The sequence below is a fragment of the Mya arenaria genome, chromosome 3, assembly GCF_026914265.1.
Source record: "Mya arenaria isolate MELC-2E11 chromosome 3, ASM2691426v1".
Lineage (NCBI taxonomy): Eukaryota > Metazoa > Mollusca > Bivalvia > Myida > Myidae > Mya > Mya arenaria.
In genome coordinates this window covers 76,160,594-76,185,068 of record NC_069124.1, presented here as the reverse complement: position 1 = coordinate 76,185,068, position 24,475 = coordinate 76,160,594, and the positions used below count along the sequence as shown (strand labels likewise).

Below are 24,475 nucleotides of genomic sequence, written 5' to 3'. Positions count from 1 at the left end.
CTATCACACCCGGACTACAATTTACCAAAAAGATAAATTAACGGAAAGAAGACAGTTGTGTCGTGAACAGAGAATAAAGCGATTGTCAGGTAAAACTATTTGTAATCTTAGTATTATAGTTATTTCTAGAAATAAATGAAGGTTTCATTTCGGATAAAAAATATTAGCTTGGTGGGAAAAGTACAAAACCACGGACCTATACAGTATGCTTTTTGTATGTCAGTGGCAAAACCAAAACTGTAATGTCGTGTTTCTACTTTCGGTTTTACTTTCTGATCAACTAAGGCTAGTCTGTTTATAAAATAACAACATGCATATGCATAATTGATTAAAAGCAATGTATATTTTGTATTTGGACTTTACAAACGATATTAGTTGATTTCAGATGAAGTTAATTATTGTGTCATAATGAAATAAGCACAGTGAAACATGTGAAAAAACTACTCGCACTCACAGTCACTATCACATCAATGAAAGATGAACCTATGTAGGACCGCTGCACAATGAACAAACACAACAAAGAACAAAGAACCAGCAACAAATTAAAACAACAATACATTTTATTTCTTCTTCTTCTTTCATACACTGTACAGTACTGAACTGTATTTACTAACAGTTTTATAAAGGTTCTATGAACATTTAAAAGCATGGAATAAAGAATAATGTCCAAAAGGATTTAATCCACATGAAATCATACAACACTCCGAATAATCTTTATAAGCACTATTTAAATCCCCCATCACTAAGAATAATCCAACAATTAAAGGGTTACAGAAAAAATAAATAAAATTAAAAATTTAAGAAATGTTCTTGCATTGGTGAAGTTTTAGTTTAAGTTAACTTTAAATTTTAACCTTAATTTACCAAAGATCCCAGATCAGAGAAATTTGCCTTTACATACCAAATAAGGATGTTCCAGAACTTAAACAAAACGACTTTCTTTCAAATTATTTAAGAATCATGTTATTTCTAAAACTTAAAAATAAATAAATAATATACTAAAATGGGTTTTTATTCCTGTTTTTAATGAAACCTGTTCATGTATATAAAACAAGATAATTTAATAATGAAGAACTAATTTTAAAATGAATATGCATGCAACTGCAAATTTCAGTATATTTTCTATCATTCATGGTTCGTGAAGAGGCTTTAGTAAATTAGTATGTATGTCGATGGCTGGTGTTTTGCAAATGTCATTTGAAGGCCATACTATTTTATCATGAGAATTTTGGAGTACATGTATGTAAAAAGGATGGCCACGGCGTCGATCATGTAATTGCAATCGTGAACGCGGAAGCATGAAAATAAAATGTATTTGTAAAACACAAACTATCAAAAGATAAAAGCATTTAAAACGTTTTCTTGTTCCTTTTGACAGGAAAGCATGTCGGTTGATTTCCATATCATATACCACGAAGATGATGAAAATGATGCCCGGTATGCCCGAGAGATCATCAATCGCTTAACTTCTGACAAATTTTCGATGTACGAGTCGCATCCAGGGAAAACCTTTCTGGCATGCGCAACAGAGGGTATTAAGATGAGCAGAGTCGTGTTTGTGTTGTTGTCAAATGAAGCCATCACGAGCAAATGGTGGGAAATGTGCGTACATATGGCCTTATGCAACAGCCTAGGACTCTTGAACTCCGAGAATATCATCCCGATCTGGTTACCGGAATTCGATCCTAAGTTGAATCCGCTTGAGTTACAAACTTGCGAAAAGCTTTGCTATGAAGATAGTGATCGTTTTAGGACGAAATTGCGAAAATGCTTTGCTCAGCAATGAAAGTCAATCGCCATCTGATCTAGATTGTGTGTCTGTGCGTGGGTGTGTGCGTGTTTGTGTGAATTTCAGGGTAGAATTATGTGACAATGTGATAATATCATCAATGTCCACACTACCAATACTGCAAGTTGCATAGATTCGATCCAGCGTCCATCCACGACTGAGCCATAACATTAACTCAGTGACAAATGGAGAGTTACAGGTCAGCCGTTGGTATTCAACAGTGGACGGGATCTATAGAACTGCTAAAACATCAAGTTTGTAACAATGACAATATATTTAGCGTTCATAATATATTTTATTATCATAAAATGAGAATGTTCATATATATGTTACACTGAATTAAATAATTTTAAAAATCTCCGCGTGATTTATGAGATTTCAAAAATATGCATCTTTTTATATGTCAGTCATTTAAATTAAAATATTCTAATACATTTACCTGTTTAGAACGTTTTATTAGTTATTATACAAATATTTGCATGTAGTGCAAGCCTTCATTCTCATCGAACACGAGAATAAGCGATATCGCGGGTTCAGTAACCTGGCACATTTAGTATAGATTTATTTTATTGAAATGCGAAGATAATATACATTGTTCGGTTCTTTGAAAGACAATGGAAACCAATGAAGTGTTGGACCGATTTGAAATTGAATTCACAAAATGAGAGCGCACTACTTAAATAGGAGCGGGTCTTTGACTTAGTAAGTCAATGTATGTGTTTTGTACTTCGTTAACATTAAACCATTTGTTAGTCGGATATCGCCAAAACTAGTGGCTTGGGTTTAAGATGCCATTTTGCGGTTTAGCGTCCACGTGGGCGAAAGTGGCGGCTGTGATGGTCGTGGCGTCTATGGGGCTTCACGCCAGCGGATATGGCACCAACTACTGGATGGCTAGGTACGCCTACGCGATGTTTTACTTGTATGGCTACTTTGATTGCTAGTAAAATCGCAGAGAAGGAAGCTTACATGTTTCTTGGTATAAGTATATATCACTTATTAATATTGCCGCGTTGTTAACGATATCTCGTATGTAGTTTACATTTGCTCGTATCCAGCAGGATGTCATCAACTGGCAATGTCAGCTTAAATCGTTTATGTTAAATGAGACAAATTCCCATCTCACATACGTATATATGTAACAGGTACACAGTTAGGGACAAACTGAACTTTGGCATCGGTCTGTGGAAGATGACGAACTGTTCAGGTGGACACAATTACCCGTGCTCAGACTCAGACTTTCCCTCTACTTACAACAACAGTAAGTAATTTGGTGATTTGTGTGAGATTGGACCAAATGTCACAAACGTATTGAAACAAATTATAGCATTTTAAGGTCTGGGCTGGTATTCAATGTTGGTCTTCGTTGGATCTAAGAACGATGTAGCTAACTGGATTACTTGTTATTAATAACTGACCAATAGAGTGAATGAAGTCAATGATGTATGTTCATAAGATTCACTTAAGTTGTATATTTTTTATGGATTTCATTGCTTAAATCAAATAAAAAAAATCGTCTAGGTATTGTGTCATACATGATGGTGCCTGAAATGAAATTTTGTTCGCATGTTGTCCACGGCAAAGCACACTCCTGTATCAAGGCACATAGACTTGACTTCATGGGGAATCATTTTCATCGTCCAGGTGTCGAGTCTTTTATACTCAACGCTACCAGGGACGGTTAGTCCCGTGTAAATGAAATAGCGAGATTATGCAGATATGATTTAAATGGAGTTATGCATCTTTTCATACTACATGAATGCACGAAAGATAAGAATCAATCTTTATAATTTCATTTGCCTTATTCATTACTTTATTTTATGTGGTAAAGCATGATTTCTTTCTTATAATTTTCGCGTTTATCAAGAAAATTATCGTCGGGGTGGGGGTGTGGGGGGTAATTCGTGCTTTATACGCATGACTCCAGTCTTTCTTACGAAACTCCGCCCACAGTGGTCACGAAAGGATGATATGTCATTATTATATTTGTCCAGCTAAAGTAACGGTTGTTCGCGTGTTCGAGTCTCTCGTGCTGATCATGATACTCGTGTGTATGGTGTGTCTGATTTTCTACGTGGGCTCAATCCGGTCCCGCACTCGGGGAATGGCCATCGCTGTCATGTCCATGCTCTTCCTCGCAGGTACTCGTTCATATTTATATATTTTGTATATACTAATGTGCTGATAAACTTTCTTTAAGAAATCAAGTTAATTGAAGCTTGCGTATTACGATAGTAATATACCCTGATCAATCGGCCCTTGGTATCCCCGGGATGGCGACTTGAGTTATTACCCGATCCTGACGTTCGGACTAAAGATTGTCGTATTTCTTATCTACTTTGGAAAATATAATATACGACACGAGTATAACCTGTCAAATGTACCTTGTTTCAGCCAGCGGTCCTTGGCATGTCCGAGACGGTGTTATGGGTTATATATGAGCCACATTACCCGAGCTGGCCTTTCGGCCTTACGGCCTCTGCATGTCATATTTATTAATAAGTGTACCCCGTTTTAGCGACCTTTGGTGTCAACGGTATGGCGGTATGGGTTACCCAAGTACCACAGTACCACTACCCGAGCTGGTCGTTCGGCCTAACAGTGTTCGCCATCACGGTCAACATCACCGCCGCCATTCTTCTTATTCCGGACGTCCGCGAGTACGACTACAAGGATCTGCTCAAGGTTTGTTCAAGTACTTATAGGCACAAAAACAACAAATCGATGTAAGAAATTAAAACGTAACTTAATTATATAAATATCAGATAAAAACAACATACCCAAAAAATGAATAACAATTTGTCAAGAGTTTTGTTAACACCTTTTTAAGAATTCGGCTTCCATGGATTGGTGTTATTTAAAGAAAAAATGTTTACATCGCTAAAATCAAAATCTCTAAAAGTAACTCACGTACATAAATAGTACATGTAAGTGGTAAAACTTCTTTAATAACCTTTATTCAGGTCGGTGGCCACTATGACAACCTCGAGGTCTCCCGAGAAGATAGCCATCATGCGGCGAGTGGGAAACCTAAGCCAGGGTCAGCAGGTGGAGTGGCGAGGTCGGCGGACTTCAGAGACGACATGAAGCCTGTCATCGAGTCACAGGGGCCTAAAGCTGCTCCTACGTATCAGTACCTGCACTACGACAAGCGACGGAAGATGGACGGATTCTGAATAGTGATCTCATTGCATTTCAGTTGTAGTAAATGCGTTTCGATTCTCGGGAATGTTTTATTATACAGTTGAAATATTGTCTTTCCTCAATGTTATTTATTTCAAATAGTTTGAATATTTAAAGACTTGTCGAACAAACGTTGGTTTTGTTCATTTATCGTCAACCATTGAATGAATGTTTGTGTTTCACGCAATATAGTTTATAATTTAGTACGTATTTCATATGACAAAATGATTTGCTATATATATAGGAAGTACCTTGCCCCGTCCGTTCATCTTTCAAAGGACATTGGGACAAGCCTACTTTTCTCCTTAAATTAACTCCATATGATTTTGAGGTATTGTCTTCAAAAATCATACACATATTAAGTGTGTTGAGGTGAAGTGCTGTTCAAGGAGAACACTATTTAATCTATGGTATTTTTAGAGTAATTTCCCTTCGATTATTCTTTTACCTTTTTTTTCTTCTTTCAATAACTCCGTGTGATTTTGTTGTATTAATACATAACTGTGTTGTGAAGAAGTGCTTTGCATGAGAAACATTATTTTGTGTATAGTGTTTTTTAGAGCTATAGCCTTTTGATTATGTGTCCCTTCTCTCAAAAACTCCACATGTTTTTTTGTATTGTATTTTACTCTTCACTATCCTTGCACTGATTGAACAAATACTATTGAATGTTATACTAAATAGTCAATATATGACCCATCGGTGTTCTGCTATTAGTACAGCATCAGTCAACCTAACAGTCAACTCAATCAAAACTTGCTATCCTATAAAAACTAAAAAAAGAAAATTTCACGCCTTATTTCACAGATATAACATCATATAAAGTCCTTTATAATAATATTTATATGTGAAGTCGAACTTAAAATCTTTAACTAAAATGATGCCTTCTCACAGACATAGGAAATTCAATTAAGGAACATACACAACTCCCGGCGTGTTGGGGAATTTATCACATCCATTGATAGCTCTTACGTGTGAGTTTCCCCCAACTTACCAATGCGATTACCAACCATATGATGTAGATCTATACTGTGAGTATAGTTAAACATTGTTGAGTGCTACCTAATCAGACGATGGATTTGGCTATTCAAAGGTTCCGTGGTTTGAAGCATTTTAAATTAAGGAATTATTTGTAAAGTGCTTCATATAAGAATATTTGTGTTTATGATGTATAAATTTTACACATAGTCAATTAATATATGCCTCTGAAACTAACAGTATGAATACATAACTGTGAATAGTAAACCGGAAGACACGATTCGGATGCATTATCTTTATACTTTAACTAAAACCCATAATGCATTGTTTTCGTACTTAGGCATAATGTGATAGGAAACGCAAGTAGTTATAGTAATTATGTAATTATATTTGATTAGACTCCTGATATTCCATTTTATCTCACTCAGAAATGAGTCGATCTTGACACAAATCAGTATAAAAGGGTCGTCATTTGAAGCCATCGTACTGAAATGGAGTCTTAATGGTCGATACTTGTACCTCGTCCTGAAACCCGCTGATAACTCAATTCCGGCCATCCTTTTAAGACCTCTTCAACATCCTTATTTCTATTATTAAAACTCCATCATGGATAAGACAGAAAAACTTGTCTTGCATAAACAAATGGATGCTGTAAAAACGATATTGACAATTGTAGATGTAGTGATGATAGTGGAAACAGTTTGAATACATTTTCTTCTGAATTAGAAAATATAATAGGTACTGGTACTGTATGTATGCATTTATTCAGACGAGCTCTTAATGAAACTTTAAATGCAAGAAACGATAGATATTCACGCGAAGGGAAACTTTTATTTTAAGAAATTTGTTCGGAAGAAAGAAATTAACTTTACAGAATACAAAAAAGGGATTGTTAACGAAGTTATCAATATCAGGGGAATAACATTTTCAAGCGTTTTAGGTAATTATTTTACAAGTTTAATTAATAAAAGTCTCTTACAATGGGCAGTGTACTATCACATACATATATATACAAACTTTTGTGAACAACTACAGGAACAAGCTCAGTAGCCCAAAAGTTTAAACATAAACCCCGTTTAATGGAATCGCAAGCAGGATTTCTGAGAGCCAACAAAATGCGTACTGTATATCTTTGCCTTGCATGGGTGGATTAATCATATTACTATAATTAAAAACAAACAAACTTATTTTGTGCGGTTTATGCGTACGTCAAGGTTAATGCCTATCGCCTTTTCTTCTTTGAATGTACATCAATGACTTAAAATGTGTTCAATACAAGTAAGTTCAATACAATACAATTCAAGACCCTAAAGGGATTGATACACCATTATTTAATTTCTTCTGACTGATGTACGCTGGCGATATGAATACTGCAATAGATGGAAACTAAGCTGAAATAAAGGTAAAACTAAGGTATTCATATTTCGAGATGGCAGAATTTTAGACAGTTACATTTACTATGACAACATTGTTATAGATATTATAAATAAAATGCGTATCTAGGAATTGTCTTTACTACCACCGGCTCATTTTTGCAAGCCTCAATTACACTATCTGGACAGGCAAAGAAGGTAATATTTGAATTAAAAAAATATCTAAATGAATTCATTACAATAACAACTTGTCAGAAAATAGAATTATTCGATGAACTAATTAAACTAATAATACATGATTCCGAAATTTGGGGTGCCGTCTAAAGGGTTGCAATCGAAGGTATTCATACACTTTTCATTAAATCAGTGTTTGGTATCAGAACAAACACCTTAAACTGATTTTGTCTATGCGGACTTGCGGAGACTGGATAGCTTAATTTTTTATTATTATGATAGAATTACAACCTGTATGGTTTTTAATTCTTTTTTTTACTCCTTTGTTTTTTTTAAATACACATTTTTTAAGTGCTCAGTCCTCTGGTACTGTGGAAAGAAAAGGTGCTTTAAATTACCAGGCTTCTTAATGTGTTTTTAGTGTGTTTTAGTAGTTTTTTCTTTGGATCTGGATATAAGTAAGGCACCATGAAGCCGTCATCGTTCCTGCAATCAGTAGTAAATAAAGAAAGAAATTAAAGGAAAAACGTTAAAAAGTGGCCGGATTTAGGACCAGGAATAAGTTATATTTTGAGTCGACAATTAATTATCATCCATTAAGACTGCAGTTCTTTGAAACATTTATTAAGTAATGTAAGAGCGTATCCATTTCTTACTAAGTGCAGGCTACAGTAACGCTGGGTACGACATTATACTTGGGGTTCAATTGTATTCGTATGAATTTATTTTTTTGTTTCAATTTGTCACAAAAATGAAAGAGTAACTCTTAATAGACTAGAAAGTTAATATAGTCACTTTAGTAAATTGGCGAGCTTTATATTATTAATTACACCTTACGTTCAGTCCTCCGCGTCCAAAGCGCCAGGCTTTGCCAATTCCACCTCAAGAACAAAAGCAACAGACCAATGCTCATATTCGTACCGCTGGTAAGGTGTTATTTTATATACCTTAAAGATCTATAATTTTAACGAACAGTGCTTATATGGCAAGTTAAGTTCTGTATACCCACTTTCCAAAGGATAATTTTAGTTACTTAATTTTATTGTTTCGTAAGCAAATGGATGAAAACTCAAAATTGAACAGTTCTGACATTAACAAAGTCAATACTTGGGATTTCACCTTCCCACTCCACATGTGCAGATATGGTCGGCGTGCTGCAAATGGAGTCTCGGTTGGCAGAGCAGGCGGTGAGTGATTTGCCAGGCGTCTTCTCCGAAGTCTTCTCTATGCAGCGTCTCCAAAGTGACGAGATTGGCCGTCAGAGGGCGTTCTTTGAAGCAATGAAGGTGGGTGATTTTTTTAACAGTGTTACATTCTCTTCATAATTACATGTAATTACAATGAATCTAGTTTATAATTTAGATTGCTGTAGCAGTCAATTGGTCAGTTCATTTCTTTAAGTTTATTCAATATATATCTATACCATACAGAGTAAGATAGCAGAAGGTAAGGCCTTAAACCTTTCTTCAATGCATGTTAAGTTTGTGCATTTTGTTTGTTTGATTGCACGTTTATGTTTTTAATGTGTTTTGTCTCAACAAAAGACACCACTTTAATATATTTACTATGAATACTAAATATTATGAATACTAATAATATATGAACATTGGCTACTTTGAATGTTTACGGGCTACTCTGAAGTATCATAATTGTGTGCACAAACTCCACAAAAAATATGTACAAACATTCGACAGTGGAAAGTCGCAATGCCGATTTGGAATTCGATGTTGCCTGTGCCAGGAACAAAATATTCATGAAAGAGGAATGGATAAAAGACACGGCGAAGAGAGTGAAACAGCTGGACGAAGGTAGTCTTCTGATCGACTTAATGTTAAGTTGCTTTATGCATTCTGTCTCAAGGTTATGCAATATTCACCAAAGTTCATTTGCTCCTTTCGTTTTACAAAGTTTATTTATGGCATGGGTAAATTATAATTTTGCTTCCCTGCCTTCATATGTATCAGGCAATACAATGTTTATAATGTTTATTGATATATGCTTCAATTAAGAAGGCACAGGGTCCATGCAGGCGATGTCATCATGCATTTCAGAAATCCGGAAGCTAGTTGAGGAGAAGGCGCAGCAACAACTGAATATAACGATTGCCGACGCGCTCTCAGACTCGGAAATAAGGTACGGTGTATTAAAGAAGTCAGACTAAGCTGCCATTTTTTGTAAAATGACTAGCTTTGATTATTGGCACCTACATGGTTAATGTATTAATGATTCAAAATTACTTGTCTATTCGTTATCCCGTTAGGCGGTTGCGGGATCGGTGCGAGCAGATGGAGGAGCACGCGCGTCACGTGGAGGAGTTCGAGAAAACCACCTCCGAAGACCACAAGGAGCTGCAAGAAGTCAAGAAAACCATAGAAGAGTTGAGAGCACAAAGTACGTTTTAATTGTAGTTTGCAACAACCCTTACTCTCAAGGAAGGTAGATTGTTTACTGTATGGGTATTTGAAGATGCCTCTGTATTTCCCTTTTACTGAGGACTAGGGTTTGCAACCATTTTACGATCAATATTACACAGAGACGAGTCTTGAGAACGACGCGGAGGAGACGGAGCGAGTGATGTCAAGCGCAGTCGCCATGGAGCTACGCGCAGAGACGGAAACACTAAAACACCAGCTGCGGGACACCGGCACCGAGACCAACCACTTTCTGCAGAGTGTAGCTCAATTTCTTTGTCCACATTTATTGTTACTCATAATGCATGCAAATAACTTTATCTAAATAGTAATTTTGTGTTCATGAGTGGAAAAACAACGGTAACCCGTTGAGCCGTTAAGATCACTTCATTCAATCAAATACTTTGTATTGTCGAAGGCTTGGTGTGGCAGTCGGCATATGTGGCGTTGTCGTGGCCGTTGGCGTCCAAAAATGTGTTGACAGTTACCTGGGACGATAATGCGTAGACAGTATATAAAGTTGGCAACCCTCAAAACATCGCTCTGGCTATAATACCTTTTGAGTTATGCTCCTTGAGCAACAAGCGTTCATGTCCTCTGGTGATCGCACGATACATTCCGTGATAAGACGGGTGCTTAGTATTTAGTTTATTTTTCATATAGATTTCGGAGGAGAAAAACAAACAGAAGCAGGCAGCCCAGACGATGAAAGTATTGGAGGTAACAGGATTTGCTTCTAAAGTTCAATTAATAAGCAGATAATTAAGCTTCATTTAATTTAAGACGTTGATATCAGCATTCAACATAAAACAACAATACACAACTTATGTAGTACGTTTAGTCAAGTCAACGTACAACAAGAAGTATTCTACTTCACTTTTTACTGCTGTTGTAACTCAAAGGTACGAGAGAACGTAACGTTACTATTGACCATTTATTTATCTATGTTATAAACATAAACGTATTTTATTGACTGTGTACGCACGGGCGTATTGCCTATTATATTCTGAAATAAACTCTAAACTCTTTATTGTCCTATGTCAGAAGCGAAACTGCGCTCAGCTGACCCGTCTCCGGAAGCAGGTGGCAGAAGTCCGGCAAAAGAATGTGCAACGGGAGGCGCAGAACCAGAAACTTCGCGACAACATTGAGAACGCCCGCAGGAAACTGGCACCATAGGCTTGAGTTGTTTTTATATGCATTGATACAAGAACTGGCAAGACGTTCATGGTGAAAACGTTTATTGTGTAATACGATAATGAGAAATAACATAATGCTAGGAAATGTAATGCAAGAGGTATCAATGTTGAATAAAAGCTCTTATAATATAAAATAAAAGCTCTTATGATAAAGCACTTATAATATAAATAAGATGATAAATAATTAACATATTACTAGCAAATTTAACACAAGAAATATATAGTAGTAGTTTTTTTAAAAAAGCCCTTGTTATATATGAAAATTTAACGGATATAAATTAATATGTAAATGTATTGATGACATTCCATAAGAGTAACTGCACTGAAATTCATTACATTCTCCTTCAGAAAAATGTATATAGTCGAAAAGAAGGAAAATAGTCTGCATGCTATTTTATTCACAGATTCATTGTTAAGGTGTCACATTCACACATGTTAAAGGTTCAACAGTTAATAACTTGTTAGCGTATAATTATGTCAATGGTTAAATGGTGATAGCTAGTTCCGATGTAACAGAGGGCAGGTTAGATTCCACGTGCGAGGGAGAAGATTTGGAGAGCGTGCGCGGGGACGACAGAGTGACGTCATCAGGCGTGCACGTGACGGTGTCCGTGACAACAGTGGAGGATGACGGGGACTTGGGGATGCCGTCAGCATGCGCTGAAAATACACCAAATATGATACTCATCTCAATAAAGTCATTCACAATGTACTTCCAACGGTGCGGTCTACAATATTTCCATATGAGTTTAAGTCTTATTTTGCGCGCACATGATCTATTTTTTCGTGTTACCAAATTGAAGATGAAAGCATAGAAACAGTACGTCTAACGAGTTCGAACGTATGCATATAAGTAATAGTCACGCTCACACTATCCGATTTATTAAAATTATACACGAGCGCTTTCATTTCAATCACGAGGGTAATGGGTGACGGTTTTGTACCCTGTTGTCAAGGACAACGTTCAATAACTAACGTGTGGTATAAGTGAACAGAGTTTTAATTTATCCGCATGGTAGTTACTGAACAGCTAAGCTAACATAAGAAACCAGCGTCGAAAAGGACGATAAATTAAAACTCGTGGAATTTGCAAAAAAAAGATAAAGACATACTCATTTAATGCCCTTATTAGTCTTATCAGAACGGTAGGATTGTACGAGAGTTTATAGCAAGTTAAACATTTCAAGTCTTGACTCTTTAGACCAAAGCTGAACAACTGCATGGCTTATTGATTTCCAGAATTTCAGCAATGCGTGCCGAATATAAAAGACATTGGTTGTAAACACGTAACACGTAAACAACGCCAAACGCTGTGAATAGCACCATTCAGGGATATCGAAAGATGAAATGCTCTAAAACACTAGGAAAAAACCTAGTCACTATCATAGTCACTTTCAGGCCTAAATTTTCCTAATTTCATACACGGATAGGTGCCCCAGTTTTTGTACGCATCCAAATCCCCTTCGTGATACTGTCTGCGAATCATGCTACAACGCAGACAGTCGCAGTTATCGCGCCATTTTTGCCGTGACACCCGTCCCTTTATGTTACCGGAAGCGCTGTCCCTCAGCCCACTCTCCCTAGCAAGAAGTTCATGTTGCTTGCCGCGGTAGCTACGCGCGCTCGTGCTCTGCCCGCGCGGAGGGTGTGGCACGTGAGTTACCGGAGGTATCTCGTTCCGGACATTACTGAGGTCTATCTGGTATATGCCAGATTGCTGTAATAATTGAAACTCACTTTTATGTTCTTTTCTCCTGAGTTGTCGTTTAACTAACGCTTGTTTGTTTTTCACAAAGGAAAGTTCCTTCTCAATAGTCTGTTTTAAGTGGTCCTCGGCCTGAGCAAGTATTGCTTTCTCCTTGCGTTTCTGAACATCGTTCTCAGAGAATTTCGTCCGTCGACGCATTAACAACTGTTTCTTGTACGTAATGTTCTCATATCTGTGTGCATGTGTGTCAGTTTTTTTCTCATCGGCTGTAACGCTCGCCTCCGTCTGCGCTTCTTTTGAAGTATTAATGAGTTCAGGAAGTTCAGAACGTGACGTCAGATCCGGGTACGAGCCGCTGGCCAAGTCCTGAAATCATTTCATGCATACATCTACTTTCCATTACTTGATTATTAATATTACTCTTCTTACATGTATAGTATTATTGTGAATTTATCATGTTAAGCTATTAACAGTTGTAGTAAAATATCTCAAAATTGTAATACTCCAAAGACATCTCATTTTATTACAAAAAAACCTTGAACTGCAAAATCATTGACATGTAAAAGTGCAAATATTTGTCATAATTAACTATGTACATTCCTAAAAATGACAAACTGTTTCTACACATACTTTTATTTCACATTGTTAAGACTTGTATATTTAAAATTTACATCGATACGACTTCTCTTGCAAGCCTCCGAAAATGTTATTCTTCTTGTTCATGTGATATTACCAAGTTCCATCATCGTGCATTCCAGCTTATTGTTCGTGTGATTTTATAAAGTTTCATTACCGTGCGTTCCAGCTCATTGTTTGTGTGATGTTACCAAGTTCCATGTCTGCGCATTCCATCTCATTGTTCGAGTGATTTTACCAAGTTCCATCACCGCGCATTCCTTGCAATCATTTTAGGCGTAAGTTATAATTTCTAGTTTTTTACTCTTAAAATCAAAACATGCAGAACTTCTATAACACCAAAACAAAGTGATAATGCAGTGTGCTAAATACTCCCTACAAGAGCCGTCGTAAGACAGCGCGCTCGACTACGCCGCTTTGACTTAGAATACAATAACGATGTAATAATACCAAGTTTGGTCTCTTTATGTCAAACCTAACTAAAATTATTCGATACATAAGGTGACTTTGATGCGCCCTGCCACCAGCCTGCCAAAACAATGACGCAAGTCATACAAATAACTTGATTTCCCATTATGAAAATGTGGTTAAGAATATACAAATATGCCTTTCAAAGGAAATTAAAGAAAAAAAATCAAGGGCCATAATTTGTATTTAGGCTTAAAACGGAGTTATGTTTCTTGTTGTAAGATGGTCGTAAATAATTTTGAATTTTATTTAGTGCATTTAATGAGCGGTATAGAAGTTTTTTTTATTAAAATCCCAACTTGCCCTTACCTTTTACTTGCCTAAAACTTTAACCTAAGTCAATCAGGGGTCATAACTTGTATTAAGGATACGGAGTTATGTAACCTCATTGGGTGATGGTCCTGAACAATTGTGTGAAGTATTAAGTCAATTGAATGAAGGGTATAGAAGTTATTAAACAATATCCCAACCTGTCCTAAAACTTTAACCTAAGTTCCATAGTCAATCAGGGGCCATAATTTGTATAAAAGATAATATGGAGTTATCTAACCTCATCATATGATGGCTCTGAACATCTGTGTGAAGTATTTAGTCAATTAAATGAATGGTATTGGAGTTTTAAGTGAAAATCCCAACTTGCCCTAAAACTTTAACCTAAGTCAATCAGGGGCCATAACTTGTATTTAGGATAATATGGAGTTATGTAACCTCATTGTGTGATGGTCCTGAACAACTGGGTGAAGTATTAAGTCAATTGAACAAAGGATATAGAAGTTATTAATAAATATTCCAAATTGCCCTAAAACTTTAACCTAAGTTCCATAGTCAATCAGGGGCCATCATCTATGTAAAGAATAATATGGAGTTATCTAACCTCATCATGTGATGGCCCTGAACAACAGCGTGAAGTATTAAGTCAGTTGAATGTAGGGTATTGGACTTATAAGTGAAAATCCCAGCTTGCCCTAAAACTTTAACAGGACGCTGACGCTGACGCTGGGGCGAGTAGTATAGCCCACCTATTCTTCGAAAAGTCGAGCTAAAAAGTAGTCCCAAAAGTCATAAGTTAAAGATAGGATAGAGGTTACATATAATGCGAAGACTACGACTAACTGATCGGGGTAGGGTCATGACTTTATGCAGTAATTTTTATACACAACAAACAGTCGAATACACTTGTATTACTTTTGAAACGTTAAAATTACTGGAGATGAGATGGACGCTAGATATATAATAATTTACACTTAATAATAGCTTATAGTGTAAGTTATTATACATGTATATGGTATGAAGTTTTTACTACAAACATGTACATGTACTATTATTTCAACAAAACCCAGCACCGCTGATACATCTACCTTTTGGACTTTGACAGCGCCATGATATTTCTTTTTACACATACTTATATAGATAAGTTCTCTTTCTGCTAGCTAGCATGACTCATGCTTCAAAGATGCACTTTCATTTTGCATATTCAGATTCAATAATGGGGCATGATATCAAAATTTTGTAGGATCAAGGATTTCATTTAACATGCTAACGCCAGGTCTCATTCTTACGATAGTGTCCATGCTTACGTCAGGTATCATTCGTACGACAGTGCCCATGCTAACGTCAGGTCTCATTCATACGGCAGTGTCCATGCTGACGTCAGGTCTCATTCTTACGACAGTGTCCATGCTAACGTCAGGTCTCATTCTTACGACAGTGTCCATGCTAACGTCAGGTCTTATTCGTACGACAGTATCCATGCTAACGTCAGGTCTCATTCATACGGCAGTGTCCATGCTGACGTCAGGTCTCATTCTTACGACAGTGTCCATGCTGACGTCAGGTCTCATTCTTACGACAGTGTCCATGCTAACGTCAGGTCTTATTCGTACGACAGGGTCTATGCTAACGTCAGGTCTCATTCGTACGACAGTGTCAATGCTAACGTTAGGTCTCATCCGTACGACAGTGTCAATGCTGACGCCAGGTCTCGTTCGTACGACAGTTCCCAAGCTAACGTGTGGTCTTATTCTCACGACAGTGCCCATGCTAAAGTAAGGTCTCATTCGTACGACAGTGTCAATGCTAACGTCAAGTCTCATTCTTACGACAGTGTCCATGCTAACGTCAGGTCTCAATCATATGACAGTGTCCATGCTTACGTCAGGTCTCATTCGTACGACAGTGTCCATGCTAACGTCATGTCTCATTCTTACGACAGTGTCCGTGCTAACGTCAGGTATCATTCTAACGACAGTGTCCGTGGTAACGTCCGGTCTAATTCGTACGACAGTGTCCATGCTGACGTCAGGTCTTATTCTTACGACAGTGCCCATGCTAACGTCAGGTCTCATTCTTACGACAGTGCACATTCTAACGTCAGGTCTCATTCGTACGACAATGCCCATTCTAACGTCAGGTCTCATTCTTACGACAGTACCCATGCTAACGTCAGGTCTCATTCTTACGACAGTGTCCGTGCTAACGTCAGGTCTCATTCTTACGACATTGCCCATGCTGATGTCAGGTCTCATTCTTTCGACAGTGTCCATACTAACGTCATGTCTCATTCTTATGACAGCCCCCATGCTAACGACAGGTCTCATTCATGCGACAGTGCCCATGCTAACGTCAGGTCTCATTCGTACGACAGTTCCCATGCTAACGTCAGGTCTCATTCATGCGACAGTGACCATGCTTACGTCAGGTCTCATTCTTACGACAGTTCCCATGCTAACGACAGGTCTCATTCATGCAACAGTGTCCATGCTAACGTCAGGTCTCATTCTTACGACAGTGCCCATTCTAACGTCAGGTCTCATTCGTACGACAGTACCCATGCTGACGACAGTTCCCATGCTAACGACAGGTCTCATTCATGCGACAGTGCCCATGCTGACGTCATGTCTCATTCGTTCGACAGTGTCCATGCTAACGTCAGGTCTCATTCTTACGACAGTGCCCATTCTAACGTCAGGTATCATTCTTACGACAGTGCCCATGCTAACGTTAGGTCTCATTCTTACGACAGTGTCTATACTAACGTCAGGTCTCATTCATGCGACAGTGCCCATGCTAACGTCAGTTCTCATTCTTACGACAGTACCCATGCTGACGTCAGGTCTAATTCTTACGATAACGTCAGGTCGCTTTCTTGAGACAGGGCCCATGCTAACGTCAGGTCTCATTCTTGCGACAACAACATGGCACATGTTAACGACTGGTCTTATTCTTACGATAAAGAAAGGTGGCATTCTTACGACAGGGTCTATGCTCACGTCAGGTCTTATTCTTACGACAGTGCTCATATTAACGACAGGTCTTATTCTTACGATAAAGAAAGGTCTCATTCTTACGATAGTGTCCATGCTTACGTCAGGTATCATTCGTACGACAGTGCCCATGCTAACGTCAGGTCTCATTCATACGGCAGTGTCCATGCTGACGTCAGGTCTCATTCTTACGACAGTGTCCATGCTAACGTCAGGTCTTATTCGTACGACAGGGTCTATGCTAACGTCAGGTCTCATTCGTACGACAGTATCCATGCTAACGTCAGGTCTCATTCATACGGCAGTGTCCATGCTGACGTCAGGTCTCATTCTTACGACAGTGTCCATGCTGACGTCAGGTCTCATTCTTACGACAGTGTCCATGCTAACGTCAGGTCTTATTCGTACGACAGGGTCTATGCTAACGTCAGGTCTCATTCGTACGACAGTGTCAATGCTAACGTTAGGTCTCATCCGTACGACAGTGTCAATGCTGACGCCAGGTCTCGTTCGTACGACAGTTCCCAAGCTAACGTGTGGTCTTATTCTCACGACAGTGCCCATGCTAACGTCAGGTCTCATTCGTACGACAGTGTCAATGCTAACGTCAAGTCTCATTCTTACGACAGTGTCCATGCTAACGTCAGGTCTCAATCATATGACAGTGTCCATGCTTACGTCAGGTCTCATTCGTACGACAGTGTCCATGCTAACGTCATGTCTCATTCTTACGACAGTGTCCGTGCTAACGTCAGGTATCATTCTAACGACAGTGTCCGTGGTAACGTCCGGTCTAATTCGTACGACAGTGTCCATGCTGACGTCAGGTCTTATTCTTACGACAGTGCCCATGCTAACGTCAGGTCTCATTCTTACGACAGTGCACATTCTAACGTCAGGTCTCATTCGTACGACAATGCCCATTCTAACGTCAGGTCTCATTCTTACGACAGTACCCATGCTAACGTCAGGTCTCATTCTTACGACAGTGTCCGTGCTAACGTCAGGTCTCATTCTTACGACATTGCCCATGCTGATGTCAGGTCTCATTCTTTCGACAGTGTCCATACTAACGTCATGTCTCATTCTTATGACAGCCCCCATGCTAACGACAGGTCTCATTCATGCGACAGTGCCCATGCTAACGTCAGGTCTCATTCGTACGACAGTTCCCATGCTAACGTCAGGTCTCATTCATGCGACAGTGACCATGCTTACGTCAGGTCTCATTCTTACGACAGTTCCCATGCTAACGACAGGTCTCATTCATGCAACAGTGTCCATGCTAACGTCAGGTCTCATTCTTACGACAGTGCCCATTCTAACGTCAGGTCTCATTCGTACGACAGTACCCATGCTGACGACAGTTCCCATGCTAACGACAGGTCTCATTCATGCGACAGTGCCCATGCTGACGTCATGTCTCATTCGTTCGACAGTGTCCATGCTAACGTCAGGTCTCATTCTTACGACAGTGCCCATTCTAACGTCAGGTATCATTCTTACGACAGTGCCCATGCTAACGTTAGGTCTCATTCTTACGACAGTGTCTATACTAACGTCAGGTCTCATTCATGCGACAGTGCCCATGCTAACGTCAGTTCTCATTCTTACGACAGTACCCATGCTGACGTCAGGTCTAATTCTTACGATAACGTCAGGTCGCTTTCTTGAGACAGGGCCCATGCTAACGTCAGGTCTCATTCTTGCGACAACAACATGGCACATGTTAACGACTGGTCTTATTCTTACGATAAAGAAAGGTGGCATTCTTACGACAGGGTCTATGCTCACGTCAGGTCTTATTCTTACGACAGTGCTCATATTAACGACAGGTCTTATTCTTACGATAAAGAAAGGTCGCATTCTTACGACAGCCCATGCTAACGTCAGGTCTCATCCTTACGACAGTCCCCATGCTACTCATTCTAACGAGAGTGTCCATGCTGACGTCGATAACGACAGGACGCTTTCTTAAGACAGGGCCCATGCCTACGTCAGGTCTTATTCTTGCGACAACGACATGGCTCATGTTAACGACAGGTCTTATTCTTACGACAGTGCTCATGTTAACGACAGGTCTGATTCTTACGATAAAGAAAGGTCGCATTCTTACGACAGGGTCTATGCTAACGTTTATGTTTACGCCAGGTCTCATTCTTACGACAACGACATGGCTTATGTTTACGTCAGGTCTCATTCTTTCGACAACGACAGGTCTCATTCCTACGACAGGGTCGATAAAAAAGACAGATATCATTCTTACTACACGGCACATGCTTGATTAGATTATAGTCCAGATTGTCCGTGCGTAAAACGACATAAGTATTCAAATCGCTTTCATACTTTTTGTAGTTCATTATATTTATGCTAGAAAGTTAGAAACATATCTCTTGGCACTCAACACTTTTGTAAGCAATACACTAAATACTTTAATAATGTATATCATGACGCCATCTGTACTAAACAACATGCACGGTGGGCATATCTACCTGATGGGAGCTATTATATCTCCATCTTTCAAAATGCAGGGAAACCTGTGACGAAAAAATAATTACCGAACGTGGCCAACTATGTTTACAAACGAGTAAATAAATGGAGAATAAATGTGAAATATTCACTTTTGGTGTTCACGGGGTAAAATATATTGCCATCTTAGACTTTAGTAATTTAATTACACTTTCTTAGAAAAAACGCACCAATTATGCGCACGTAACGTCATTTCCATTTCGGAAAAGACGTCGCTGAAATTGTATCCCAACCCTGAACGCGCGGACGTTTCATTTGGAACCGAGAGCGGCCTTAAATATTAAAAGTTTTTAATTTAAAACAGTGAAAAATATCAAATTGATTTCACTGATATGTCTCTATGAACGACCGGAAAAATATAATAACATAATAAGTCTGTTTACATCTGATTCTTATATCACAAATTGTTATTATAGTATTTTAGACATAGCTGAGCTAAATGATATTCAATTTTATTTTTTTATGAACTTCAGGTAGATCTTATGCGCTAATAAACAATTTAGTTGCGGAAGAGTGGTTGATCTGTGATGGTCATAAAAACGTTTTGCAAGGCTTTTATTTCAATATGTTCGTGTTTAAGGGAAGTGAAATACCCGTGTTTTCCAGAATATGTAAATACAGAACAAAATAATTAGTGAAAACAATATATTTTCACCTGCAAAACATCTGATCATATACATGGTAAGGGAGTTTTCATATACATGTTATATTATGTAGCAGCCAACAAAATATAGAAAAAAATGTTGTTGTTTTTTCTTAATAGTTGCGCAAATAGTTGTGTACAATCATAAATATTGATGATTTTTAATGCGGGAAAATAGTTTTAGTTTTTGACAGATTGGTTTCCCTTGATTGTGTTCCAAAAATCGCATATTCAATAATGCGTACAACTATTTGCACTTAATATGGTATTACTACTCAATATTAGAATTCTACTTGAAGTTTTATCATATTTGGTATATTTTCGAAGAAAGTATACATCAATCAAATATAGTTCTCAAAAATATATTTGCTTACGAAAAAATACATACATCTGAAAAAGAGTTCATGATATTCTAAATAATTCCTCATGACATATGCTGTGCCTTTCTCTGAAAGCAGTATTATTCACTTTCCAGTGTCACAGTTTTTGATTAATTGTTGGAGTAGCTCATCAAAATACAACTAAGCTTTCATGTTTTAACAGTAAATCTGTTAACAAATGCGCCTGATATGGGGCTCGAACTCTAAACCTTAGATATGTTACCAAATGAGCTAATTACACGTGTCAAATACCTAGTATCATTGCAGTCTTCAATGGTTGAACATTGCAATTTAAATCATCGGGATGAAAAGAAGCATAGTTTTGACTTAATTTGTCGATATTTCGTAGAAATTGACTACAATGAAATAAATAAGACTGAGAAAGTAAATAAACATTTTTTTCTTCAATATTATACTTATAAAATCACTGATCCTTCCTCACAAAACATGGATCCATCCGCACAAGACTTATAATATATACTTGGGTTTAATTCCTAAAAATATTTATTTTTCCTTTTTTTCTTCAATGTTGGGTCCAAAATTGGCCAGAAAACAACAACAACACAGCAGTTGTCGTTAAAGGTAAGAGTAACGAATTGATATGTAAGCTCAGTTGGTAAAGCAGCCTGCTAATGAACTGCCGTTCGTAGAGTCGAGCCCCATAACAGGGGCATTGTTTCATTACTGGTTAATTGTTATAATATAGTCTAAAACAGAAGCATAGGTAAGTGAATTATATTGCTTTTTCTGAAAGTACACTTTATCCAGAAAAAAAACAATACTATTTTTTATGCATATCAAGATTTCAACACCCCTTAAACGGCTAGATTTCTGAGCAGCGAGTTACCTTAATTTGGTAACAATTACCATTCTATGTATCAATTTTAATAGAAACTATATGCGAGTTCTGAAATAAATTGAATTATTTCAATTATCCGTAAAGTAGCTTTGATAGCAACAAAGGTCTGACTATATACTTGTGTACATTACAAAAGGCTGCTAGACAAGTCCATTTCTTCGTATTTTTTAAGCACAAGCCGTATATAACAAACCACCGTATTCCAGTTTTGCGAAAAAGGAATGTGGAGGCATAAATAAAATACTTAAAAAGGTGGAACATGTCCCAGGCCTTACCATGAAAGTTGATTTTTTGTCCCAGCTGTCACTGGGCTTGCGGTAGCCATCCGAGTGTACAGACTTGCCGGAGACGCCAGTGACGACACTGCACGTGGAGATGGACGGCAGCTTCATTGAGTCATATGTCAAAGACCGACCTAGCTGATCCATTCCCTGAATCTTCTGTGGGTAGGGTATAAATGTGATTTCGAATTGGTAGGACTTAAATTTTGAATATTGTACAATATATTTATAAGTTGCAAACCGCAAGTCTAAAGAAGGTTGCGATTATTTTTCAAGTGGCATATGAATGATATTGGAGAGTTTAACACCGACTCGCTCAAGTATTGGGGTCCCATGACTTAGAATCTTAACTGCTTTTAAAGGCATCCGATACTTTGGATGACTTTTGACCCAATATTTTTTTGGTATCATTTGATATCGTAAATGTGTAGAGCAAGGACATGTTAAAATGATACCAACAATAAAAAAATATTACAAACAAGTTTTATGTGACTCGAAAGACCATTTCACATCCAATCTCAGTTTATATTAAGAAACAAAAATACAATCAGCATTAACTTATATGTATCATTTTAAATTTATTTTACGGAGTAGTAATCAACAAGCAATACTCATTCAGCTAATGCAATAAATATTATCGCCAATGGCACGACCGTTTTTTTACAATATAGCGTTTCATTGACATTTTATTCGCGTTGTCTACCTTTCTACCAAATATGATATAGGTTTGATTAAGACAACTTTTCTGTATTATTGTAGCGACGAGTTTTGGTTACATATTTACTATTGATTGTGCAATGGAACATATTTTGGTAGTTTTGAAAACGTTATTATTTTTATCATCATCATTATGATGAAGATCAGTTAGCACGATGATGATGATGATGATGATGTGTGAGTTTTTTTTATTACTGGTGTTGTGTTATTTCAACACACCCTTTGTAATGTGTAGCGTGTTACGTGTTATGGGTGTGACCACCACACTAGTCGCTACCAAAACACGGCGTAACAAGGCTAATCCCAATCGAACGCAGTTACAGTAAGCAAATATTCTGACGGTCTAAAATAAATGCTGTTTTCAATTGATCTAAACTTGGACTACTTAACAGGTTAAACGGTCAGGCACCTTAGTTTTCATTTTGTTATATCACAATCGTGCTAATACTATAATATCTAAAGGCTACAATGATATACATTTTGACACGTAGACCGACTTAAAAACATTAAATTTGAACATAAGTTATCATGAACTTGAGCCGTTGTTGATCTTTTTTTTTCTTCAAATATTGCAGTCTTATTGTATTTGACGTAATAATTGTCCAACCTAGCCGATTTATATAAATATATGAAACGGTTCAACATATTTTTGAGAATACTAAACATAACTCAGGTCTAAAATATATTGCATATGGCATGCAGTTTGACAGAAAGTTAAGGGTGCCCACCTTCGTCACCCCGGTCGCCTTTGCAGCGAAGTCCAGCTTCGGCAAGTTTTTGTTCCGGTCGCGCAGCACCTTCCATCTCTGGACGTAGGAGGGACGATTTCGGTTGCGCGGCTGCATGGCTGGCAGGGGCCCCTGCAGATGCGGCGGGCTTGGGGAAGGCTCCTGTGATGTAATCATCCCGTGTGCGCCATGGAGTCCCTTCCCGACATGCCCCTCATAAGCACGACGGTACGCCTTAAATGAGGAAATACAATGATAAACAGTTTTACTGAAAGAAATACATGTACAACTGAAAATAAATGGAGCGGTTCCACTGAATTGTCAATATACTTGTTACATTAACAAGTTAAAATGTTCTTTTACAACAATCAACACATTGGAATGCACTATAGTACACATACGGGTTGATTATTTTGTGTTTTAGTTTATTAAGTGAAGAAAGCTATTTGAAAAACAATCAGAAAACACCAGCCAAAATATAAAATAATATAGCGCCAAAAATTATAGCTATACTTTGTTTCCGTATAACGGAAAAAGAACCATATGTGCACGTACCTTTAAAAGCGATGCAAACTGGTCATCGGAGAGTTTCGACTTGTACGCCAGGAGATGTTCCGGTGTCCCCGTGGTCGGAATGGTGCCGGTGTGGTGTAATCCTTGGTAAAACCAATCCCACAACTACACAACGCTCACCAACGTTCTAAACGTAACTGGACTTTGTTCTAGCTTTATTCGATTTCCGCTCAATTTCTTAAAATGGTGACACCATGGAGTGATGACCATTTACCAGTTTGATAAATTGAAACATATACTGACAAGATACTATTCCCAACCTTACGCGTACGAGATCGGTTGGTGTGCGCGGCTTAGATGTTAATCTACTTGGCAAACACACATTATTAGAAAACCGATCGTCTTAGCCGGCTAATTTAATTCCATTGTAGAAATACAATTAACAGTGAAATCGATACCAAAATAAGCTGGCAAAATTAAAATAAGGTATTTTAATGAACTTCAAAACAGATATGCGATCTTAAATATTATCATGCTGTAATTGAAAATTATACCATTATTTGGTTCAAGATCCATTATAATTTCAAAACCATACTAAATAAGAGATTTTCAAGGGCAAGTTTAGTTCATGGCTTATCAATTG

At 37.8% G+C, this 24,475-nt stretch overlaps 3 protein-coding genes across 6 annotated transcripts; 2 read left to right on the top strand and 1 right to left on the bottom strand.

Annotated features, from left to right (window-relative positions):
• Positions 1–22: 22 nt before the first annotated feature.
• On the top strand, positions 23–5,510 carry LOC128227471 (uncharacterized). Its single transcript, XM_052938045.1, has 6 exons — positions 23–89; positions 1,379–2,687; positions 2,935–3,050; positions 3,784–3,930; positions 4,308–4,474; positions 4,753–5,510. Exons 2-6 carry the CDS (start codon positions 2,578–2,580, stop codon positions 4,963–4,965), a joined length of 753 nt encoding a protein of 250 aa, XP_052794005.1. The 5' UTR covers positions 23–89; positions 1,379–2,577; the 3' UTR covers positions 4,966–5,510.
• A 132-nt stretch (positions 5,511–5,642) lies between these two features.
• On the top strand, positions 5,643–11,173 carry LOC128227468 (early endosome antigen 1-like). Of its 2 annotated transcripts, XM_052938039.1 has the most exons (10): positions 5,643–6,065; positions 8,341–8,423; positions 8,638–8,783; positions 8,928–8,943; positions 9,192–9,305; positions 9,549–9,630; positions 9,758–9,888; positions 10,031–10,170; positions 10,572–10,628; positions 10,953–11,173. In XM_052938039.1, the coding sequence occupies exons 1-10, from the start codon at positions 6,046–6,048 to the stop codon at positions 11,085–11,087; spliced, it is 924 nt and encodes a 307-aa protein (XP_052793999.1). In that variant the 5' UTR covers positions 5,643–6,045; the 3' UTR covers positions 11,088–11,173. The 2 variants fall into 2 exon arrangements, with proteins under 2 accessions (XP_052793999.1, XP_052794000.1); XM_052938040.1 differs by lacking the exon at positions 10,031–10,170.
• Positions 11,174–11,285: 112 nt separating this feature from the next.
• On the bottom strand, positions 11,286–24,333 carry LOC128227470 (uncharacterized). 3 transcript variants are annotated; one of them, XM_052938042.1, is made up of 6 exons: positions 23,875–24,333; positions 23,320–23,553; positions 21,869–22,030; positions 19,675–19,719; positions 12,845–13,181; positions 11,286–11,767 (listed from the first exon to the last, which is right to left on the bottom strand). In XM_052938042.1, exons 2-6 carry the CDS (start codon positions 23,494–23,496, stop codon positions 11,592–11,594), a joined length of 897 nt encoding a protein of 298 aa, XP_052794002.1. In that variant the 5' UTR covers positions 23,497–23,553; positions 23,875–24,333; the 3' UTR covers positions 11,286–11,591. The 3 variants fall into 3 exon arrangements, with proteins under 3 accessions (XP_052794002.1, XP_052794001.1, XP_052794003.1); XM_052938041.1 differs by having other exon boundaries at positions 11,303–11,767; positions 21,869–22,033; positions 23,875–24,331; XM_052938043.1 differs by lacking the exon at positions 19,675–19,719 and having other exon boundaries at positions 11,313–11,767; positions 21,869–22,033; positions 23,875–24,330.
• Positions 24,334–24,475: the final 142 nt, after the last annotated feature.